The 9,776-nt window shown below is 39.9% G+C and overlaps 1 protein-coding gene across 1 annotated transcript; it reads right to left on the bottom strand.

Moving 5' to 3' along the window:
• Positions 1-4,337: 4,337 nt before the first annotated feature.
• LOC105677818 (uncharacterized helicase DDB_G0278827-like) lies at positions 4,338-9,776 on the bottom strand. Its single transcript, XM_012376689.2, has 2 exons — positions 9,181-9,776; positions 4,338-5,341 (listed from the first exon to the last, which is right to left on the bottom strand). Exons 1-2 carry the CDS (start codon positions 9,467-9,469, stop codon positions 5,181-5,183), a joined length of 450 nt encoding a protein of 149 aa, XP_012232112.1. The 5' UTR covers positions 9,470-9,776; the 3' UTR covers positions 4,338-5,180.

The raw sequence follows: 9,776 nt of genomic DNA, 5'->3' as shown, positions 1-9,776 counted from the left end.
ATTTCTAAAATTGCTTACATAATAAATACTATCACTGATTATCGCAATCATCTTTTATCTCTTTTAAATATATTTTGGATTCGATTTGTGATATTTTTACAAAGATTTTAATATAAAGTTTTTTCGGAATAGTAAGCAAAATGTTAGCAATGTTGGCAGATTGACAGGAAATTTGTGTCCGTCAGTTTTGATCAAATTTCCGTCAATTTTGATCAAATTTCCTGTCAATCTGCCAATATTGCTAACGTTTGGCTATCTGAATACTTATCACTCATAAAAAATTTACATAAATGTGAATTCGAAATCGCAAATCAGAGATGTGTTGCATAGGATGCCTTGCTAAATGTAAGATTAAAAATACAGTGTATCGAGTTTGAAAAGAGAAGAAGGTTCAACGAAATATAAAATGGGATATGGGTAGTTCAGTCATCGGTTATTACAGCAGATGGACAATAATTCACGTTGACTCGCTTGCTGAAAACGAGTCCCGCCGTCGTTTCTGCGCTGCGACTGTGATTACGATCAAATTCGCGACGATTCTCACAAGGTGCCGTGAGAGACGGAATGAAGAACGCTGCCTCGGCGATTCGTAACCCTAGTCGGCTCGATACGGTTAGTTTTTGCGGTGTCTTGGTCCACCGGCCAAGAGAATCGGAGGAAAGGTCTCTCCGTGAGACGTTCCCTCGAGGGAACCGCATGCTGCAAACGTACTTACTCTGTGTAACTGTAATCCGTCGGCGACGATCGATCGAACTTCGACGCGAGGGATCGAGCTATGCCGACTGAAATTTCATCGGCTGTTCGAGAAATGCGCCGTGAAGAACGGTTTTTTATCCTTCTACTTTGCACTATTGTATTACCGACTTAATCCATTTTATTTTTATTAGTTGTTTACATATTTAATCCTAAAAAAATCTTGAAATTGGTTCAAATTATCAACAATGCCTTTCTTTATACTTGTGACTGTATTTCTGCATTAAATTTCTGTACTATTCATATGTCGCTGATTTAAAAATTCGAAAAATGCGCGCATTTTTAACCGAGAGCGACGAACATACAACGAATATATAAACATTCGTTGGTTCAATTGTGATCGCAGCTCGTTAGGTATAAATAAATCGTGAATCATCAATGCTCGTGGAATGCGAACGGCAAAAGAAGGAACCGTTTCTTCTCCAAACAGCCGAGTGACTTACGTGGACTTATTTCATTGAGTCGGGACCCGAACGGTACGCAAGTGCCACTGACAGATTTATAATATCTCCGCCGTCGCACTTAGCTGTCAATGGGATTATTGTCAGCCTCATGATGAGCGAAACATAACAGCAGTCAAAGACAGCGATTGAAATGGCAAGAGCACATCGCGTGCACTCTTTGGACACGACGCATTCTTGAAATGAAAAATATTTTATTAATAGTGATCTGATAATTTAATAACAATCAATTCAACCACATTTATAATAATTACACTTTTGTAATTATTATGCTTGTGGATAAGTTTTTTCGTTTTATTATTAAATTCTATTTAAAATTAGAGAATTAAATTCTAAAAAAGTATTTAAAAAGTTATTTTCCTTATTTCTTTTATTCTCTTAAAACGTGTTAAGATATTTGTTACTTCATATTTTTTATTCAATATTCGAAATTATTTTTTATTATTACAAAGTCTTTATTTTAAGATGTCAATTTTTGGTAGATATAAATGCGAGACCGAGGACTTAAAAGCGCCAAATCGTATGCAAAGAGAGAACTGGCAAATGGTGTTCGCGTGGCGCGCCAGGCCAAACGGACACTCGAACCAGTTTTCGCGAAAGTTAAAAGTAAAAGGGGTCGAAAAAAAGCTGACTCCTTGATATGAATGTCCTTTAATTAGAGCGACCGGCTGGACCCTTTTCGAATGCGTGTTTACAGGGCATTAGTTAATATATGGAGGGATGCGGACAGGCGCGTGCTACCGTTGGAAAGTGAAATGCTACTGGACGAGTTCGTTTTGGCTATTGTGGACATCATTTGGAGGTCCTCGATCGGACGTTTACCCCTCTCATTTAGGACCACACCGATCCGCCGGAAAGATCGTAATTTATCGCCGCTGCCGACACGCGCTTTCTTGCCACCCGGCTGTCTGCGCGCGAATGGCAGTTGAAGTTTTTCGCGGGAACGAACGAACCGTTGAAATTTTCGGCTGCGGTAGGTGCAATTTGCCAAAGATCAAAGCAGCGTACGAACAGTTATTGGCAATTCATCACGACACACACGCGCGATTATTGTGGTACATGACGTTTTTAAGATGAATGAGATTGAGTGCAGCGGATTTATTATAAATTGAGACACGGTGCATATACGGGATGTTTTATCTTCGGTTTTCAGTTCACATATCTTCAAAATCTTTAAAAAAAAAATGTCATAGAAAAACCTTTTATGTGCGAAATACATCTCGGGTTAAAATTTTTTGCTCATCAGTGATGGATGCAATAAAATACCTGCTTGAATTAACAGATTGATAAAAGTATGAATCTAAGAAATGATTGAAGCTGTATATAGAAAAAAAATCATTTGATCGATGATCGTGATCGCAGACGATTTGTCAAAATCGAACTGTCGGGACGTTGTTGCGATCAGGTGCTGTTTCGATGTAAACTAATTCTACAGCTAATTCAATCAATAATGGGGACGAAGGGGCGCATTACATATGTATCGATGATAGATACCCATTAAGTGTACATTCGATATCGCACCTGGAGTGTCTTTTTATCGGTTCAACTGAGGGCAGTTTTAAATTTCGAAGTCGTAAACGGTAAAGTCCACTTCAGACGATCTATCACGCGGTACGAAATTTAAGAGACAACATTCTGTCTATATTTTTAAATTATAATTATATTGACATTGCATATACTTATAATTATAAATGTAATGCTGCTATAATGGATTTAAAGCGGCGAATATGCAAGAACGTTGATCAAATGAAAAGCGTTGATGCAAACTTTTTGGAAAACATACATATGCATACGAGTAATTCACAGTGATTTGCCGATAATTACACGATACATACTAATCGAATGTCCGTGCAACGTGTAACGGTCGAAAATCCATTTGCGAAGCAACGTTTCGATGATATTCGATTTAACGCCAGTATGGTTTCGTGCTCGAGGGGCAGCTTATTAGTTAGCATTATCGAAATGACCAGCTAGGATGACAGCCATTAGAACCACGAACCAGCTGCTTCCCTTGGCGCAGTTCCCCCATGGCTGGAAGACCCTGCGGTGCATCACGCATTATAATTAACCATATAGCGACCGCGCAGAGTCACCCCCATATTTGTATCGACGTACAGATAAGTAAACTGCTAACCTACACGGGGTGCCGTTAAAAACATTGCTACATACGTTATAAAATTACACGTTATAGAATCGCGTTGCTTCGCTGTATAATATGTATACGTAATAAAGAAGATTCTAAGATATATATGTAGTATATTAAAAAATATTCTTATTGAAGATTTACATTTTGCATAGCGATATACTTTATTTTGAAGTCGGTAAAAAGTAAATTTTAAAGATTTTTTATAAAAAGAATATTTTTTTTTCTCTCTCATGCGGATATTTTTGGTTTATTTTATTATAATTAAATTATAAAAATTATAAATGAATATATTGCATAAATTGTTGTACGTATGTACGCAACGAATGGAAATAATTTTCATGTCACCCTGTAGGTTACCCCCATGCATGTATGGGGACCACCATGGCACGCGCGTCCAGGTGAATGTTACCAAATGTTCGTTACAAAACGCGATTCGGGCTGTTCAGCTGACTAACGTCCGATGATTTCGATTCAGTTTCCACGTGTCGATTGGCCTAGAACGTGTCGAATATCAGATAATATCAATTTACCTGCGGCTTTTTAACATGCACACATGCGAGCTATTATATTAATTTAAAAAGAGCTCGAGGAAATAACGTGGCGAGCCATGTGAGAATTCACAGCAGTAACACGATTCGACGAGATAACTACTGTTTTAATCGATATTAATTTTAGATAGATTTTTTTGCGCTGCATTAATTTTACAGTGCTTATAATTGAATTAATTAGGAAAAAGTTTCTGCGAAAAGTTTTATGTTCGTTACGTTACAAAATGTTAAATGCATAGCAGAAAAATGAAACATGCGAGATTACACGATAATGATTCTTAATTAATCAGATTGCATTTTAATTGTACTTTTTTATAAAATTGTTATTTTCTCACACGTCTCGATGGTGACATTTTCAGAACATGATATCTAATACATATTTTCTAACATTTTTAATACATGATAAGGATGAGAAATGACAACAACAAGTACGAATGAAAGCACGATAGTTTATTACACGCTTAAATAACTAGATGACTAGAAGAATTTTCTAATCCTAAATCAACATATACATAGGACTTTCTCCTATCTCTCATGTGAGGAGAGTGCGGAGCTGCGAATTGACATTTGTAATCAGTTAGTCTTTGGAGGCGCTGCATCGTTGCTCCATCGAGGAACCAACCGTTTCAGGCTTTCGATAGCCTATCGCCGCCGAACAGAACTCGTTAAAAATCACATCGATAAATCGCAAGTATGAACTATCGCCCGTCGAAACAATGATTCACCAATCGCAAGAATTGGACATTGTAGTCAGAAATGACGTTTCTTACGGTATTCAGTTCATCCAAACCTCCACAAATTATAATATTTGGCGAATTATTTACAAAAGTTAATTAATACTTCAGTTGCCATTAATTCTAAGAATAATTATTTCAATAATAGATCAATAATAATGATGTTCAAAAATGAAAGAATAAATATATAAATTTTGATAGCGCAGATAAAGTCTGGTTTAACATAAACGGTCGTTAGAATTCCATGCACACAAATTTACGTTTACATTTCATTAATCGATGATCATTTTGCGCAATATAATTTTTTTTAAATTTTGAGAATAATACATTTAATAATTTTTTAACAGCTTAAATGGAATGTATTAATGTGAACAATTTTAAGCTAACTGTTTACGAATTGTTCTTCGCCACTCGAGAGCACGTTCAAGTTAACATGGCGGTTTTTTTCGCCATCGCAGCAAAATAACCGCGCCGCGTGAAAATGGCACGTGTGCATGGGATCTAAGGAAATATGATCATCACAATCCGACGTCATATTCTACGCGGTCTTCGTCGTTGTCGTCGTTGTCGTCGTTGCCGTTGTCGTGGTCGTCGTCTTCGTTGTTTTCGACGATTCCACATTTTGTTGTTTCGACACGTCCATCGAGACCGCCAGAGGCTTCTTGGTCACGTCGCATATTTTTCGAGCTCGCCAATAATCTGCAACAAAAATATTGAACGAAAATGTAAACGATATGTTATTAGAACGTTCGCTGAAAAACCGCGACAATATTAGCGCGTTGTATAAAAACAAAGTTGCGCGCGACACAATATGAGTGTAATAAGCCATTCGTTCTATTCATTCGATACGTTCTGCGCGATGTGAATAGGTATTTGTGAGGGAACACGTGAAGCTTTCCGTAACAAGTATATTTTCAAGGTTCCATGGCGATCTATGAGGTTTTGTGGATCGACGGGGTCATCTCATTGCGACGTCGCGTAACCTGTGTAGGGGCGCTGTATACGGGAGCAGCACGAAATATATTTCCACAACAAAGACTACACACGCACAAAACGTCTTATGGGCACCCTACTTTCGATCAGGTAGTCACCTGAGCTAGTCCCACCCCTCGTTTCTTTCTATTCGATCTTTTTCTCTTTTTCTGACTGACAGGTGCGATTTAATATTAACGGTACCGGTTCGACAATGTTTCCTCCTTTCTCCGACGTTTCGGTAGAACGCGAAAAGCCTAAAAATCATGTATAAAAGGATCTATAATAGCAGAATGGGACAAAGTGATAGAATCGATTGTATCATTCGGCTCAGATAAATTAGATTCATTTAGATAAATACTCTAACTGCTGTTAGGATATAGAATGTTTCAGATTCACAAGACATTTATCCAGAATTCTTGGCTAAAGTTTTTTCCCGATTTTTTTTCTCAACGTCCAAGCAAAACGAACGATGTAGATACGGCGGTTGCTCGGCGGTGCACGTATAGCAGTCAAAATATCAAGGAATATTATTCGCGTTCGCGAATCGACGTAACGAATGCGGTCCGATAAATCGATGGGAAAAAGATCGAAAAAAATCCACGCAACAGCCATATGTCGAGGACACGATCCCTTCTCCGCGCTTCTCTCTTTTTGGCATTGGTTCGCCATATGGCGCGCGAAACCGAGCTCTTCCTCGACTGACGTCTTTTCTCTCTTTCTCCTTTTTCTCAGTTTGGCTCTTTTTTTTTTTCTGGTTGCGTTCACGATTTCGCTTGTCAACATCTGTTTCCACGCCTCAACGTGCCGCGATAGATCCTAGATGCGTCGAGGAAGACCGACGCTTACCTGTCCATATGTCTACGAGACATTTCGTCCCGAGAGTTCTCTTTTGTTCGCGGATCCAGACGTAGTCGGATCCTCCTTCTCCTAGCACGTTCATCGCCCGAGCGAAGGATCTCTTTCGAACTGCTCTCTAAAGCTCCGATTTTGCGGGAAAAACCATGCGAGCGGACGGCTGAGTCTCTCTTTAAGTTGTGATCGAAGGGGTCCTTTTGTCAATCTCGCGTCGTATAATCGAGAATATCAAAGATCTTCTATTTCCACGACGCGGAAAATAACACTGCGATCACCCCTCACTTATGCGATACGATCCGCGTTTATTTTACCTCCTGTTAATCGTACAAGAAAATAAAACTAGAACTTTTCTTTCTCTGTCAATCAAGCGATTCAGCCGGATGTTGGCAAAAAAAATATAGATTCTTTCTATTTAATAGGTTTATTGTATAAGTTTGTTTACTGTGTTTTGGTTGTACATATTTATTTAGGTAGATTTTGCTTATTTTGTTTTGGAGAAAATCCAAAGGGACGCAAACATACGAAGTCGTTGCGAGGCATAAGTTAACAGGCTAAATGAAGGTATTCTTATTTTGTGTGTATGTGTGTGTGTGTGTGTGTGTGTGTATTAGAGGACAGGACAAGTAACTTTCGTCAGTTTCTGGAGATGTTAGATAAGTGAAGGAGCGATGTAATTAACGTAGTCAGCTCTTGTATTTATATCAAATGCAACTTGTCCCAGCAGGTGTCGCGCGACCTTCGAAAGGTCCCGCCACGCGGTATCGCGTGTTCGCGAGTCTGATTTAATCGTGGGAAAAGACGTTCCAGTCGTCATGGGCCCGTAGCGAGGACTAACAGGTGTCGGAAAAAGAGCTGGTTGCACCGTGCCGCTCCGTTGAATTTTCGAGGGTCCCTCGTGTGTCGTCGCGTTCCAACCCAAGGAGTCACAGTCGTGCAGGGGATTATCAAGTGCAAATAGACACAGGATCTCGGTTCGACGTTGAGACTGCCCCTCCCCCTCCCCCCGCCCTCCTACCCTTTCCCACTCCTTTAGCTTTGAAAAGTATTTCACTACGATATCACGTGTACGTGTATCAATGTATTGATGATTTCTTAACCAGTGTGTCACTTTGAATTCCTATATAATTTCAAAAGAGATGTTATCTTTATACACGATATTAAATGATAAATAAAAGTTTTGTAGAAATACTCTTCCCGGCAAAAATACGAGGTATGTTCAGTTCGCGGTGTGCAATTTGCTGCCGGTGTCATCGGTTTCGCATGCAGAGGCATGCAATGCCTCGCACTTGGTCGCAAAAATATAATCCATTGTGCATAAAATTCCATGCAATAAATTGGGAGGAGCGGGTGTAAATATCATGCTGGTGGAATCCAAGGAATGCAATCGCGACTCCTTTTACTCCTTGGATATTAAGGGCCCCTTCGATGACTCACGGCGGAGCCCTATGCAGGTATTTTACGTCGCTCGCCTTAGACTATGATTCACACGGGCGTGATTCATTCTCGATCGCGATGGTTCTTCGACGTCCTAACCGCGTCCCGCACGACAACGCGACTGGCAGACTGGCGTTTCTCACGATTACGCATCATGCGTGTCCACTTATCTTTTCGTGATAAGGCGAGCATTTTTCTCGTAGATATTCGGTTGTTGCGCCCGAACCAATGAATATTTTTTTCTCAAATATTTTACGTAAAACGTAAAATTATATTTACCGTGAATTAAACTTCCTAAATACAAAAATAATTAAAGTTACATTTTCTAACAAAATAATTTTTAATTATTATTATAGTTCTTTCAACTTGAAGAGAAAAATACTGTACTTGGATAAATATTTTTTAAAATATATATAGTATTAAGAAATTAAGAAATTATTGACAAAAATTATAAAAATTATTTATATACATCTTGTGAGCAGTCTAGAAAAGAGTAATAAGTCTTTAGTCCGTAGTTAGGTTATTTAGATTATCGCTATGATGGGTCTCGCTTTACGACGCGTGCTTCTGGCGTAAGAAATGATAGTCCGACAGGGTGGAAAGGTTCTTCGAAAGAGCGCGTAAAACGAGTAGCCCGGATACTCAAGCGAGGGAGGGTCATAGAAGGAGGAGAAAAGACGGAAGAGGCGATGGACTTATAAAGAATAAGAAAACAGGTCGGGCCACGCGACGGGTATTCAGAGAGGCAGCGCCTGCGCTCCCGACTTCCCTTCTTTCAGTGCGGCTTTCCCGCCAAAAAGTTGCGACTCCTATGACGCCGGTACTTCTCATTTTAGCGTCATCGAAAAATAATATGTAAATTATAGAAAAAATTGATTTTAAAGTACAAATTTTTTAAGAGAAAAGCAGAATCACTATAATATTAATACTGCGAATATCGTTGCATAATTCAATCAACGTTCGATAGCATGCCATATTGAGTTTGTGTAAGAGATATTTTTAGCCTGGCCATGTACATTAAACTGCAGAAGACAGTATCAGGCGAATGAGTCGCGGTAGACCGACCTTCTTTCGCGAACTGATATACGATACGTCGAGAAATTTTTACGTATTGTCGATTTAAGGAAGTTTTCCGAATGTGTCGCGTTTAATTCGTGCGCCCTCGTGCATATTCCGCGGCCATATGCATTTTCGGAGTGCATTCGCGCGCCTAATTATCGTTAAATACATCAATAAAATTCGCGGCGATACTTGGCGAGAGAAATGTTGCTCACCGTGAATGCTGGTCTGCCTTGAATACGGATTACTTCGCTTTTTGCTGGGCGACGGCTGACTCTTCTCGTTGTTCCGTCTCCGATAATTATTCTCCTTATCTTCGGAACAGGGATTCACTCCCCACCTCTTGGCGAATCTGCTCCTTTCCGCGTCCAGCGCATCCTGCAGCATCTCGATCGTCTCCTGCGAATTCGGCTTACCAAATAGGCAACGTGGTACTCGCGAAGTCATGGTTGTGCTGGGTAACAACGTGTAGTAGACTTCGAAACAGATTGAGGCTGCTAGCATTTCGGGATCGTGTTTCCACTTGTATGCGTAGTCGAGCGAGCTCGAAATATTTCGCGCACTTTGTCGTAACAATTGCGATATTACGAGCGCTGATTCTTCTCGGTTTTCTTGTCCAATGTCTTCCGGAGGAGCAGAGGAATCTTTGACAACGTGAATGTCGTTAATTCGCGCGACTTTTCTGTCAGGTTTTCCTCTCGAACTCTTGACGATAACTCCTTGGCAACCGATAGACCGACTCTTGATCCTCACCGTTCTACGGTCAGACTCGCTCTAATAGGATCATCGTGAAGGCAAAGGCAGTCAGCCC

The sequence above is a fragment of the Linepithema humile genome, chromosome 4 (assembly GCF_040581485.1).
Source record: "Linepithema humile isolate Giens D197 chromosome 4, Lhum_UNIL_v1.0, whole genome shotgun sequence".
NCBI classification, from domain to species: Eukaryota; Metazoa; Arthropoda; class Insecta; order Hymenoptera; family Formicidae; genus Linepithema; species Linepithema humile.
This window is presented reverse-complemented; position numbering and strand designations above follow the sequence as displayed.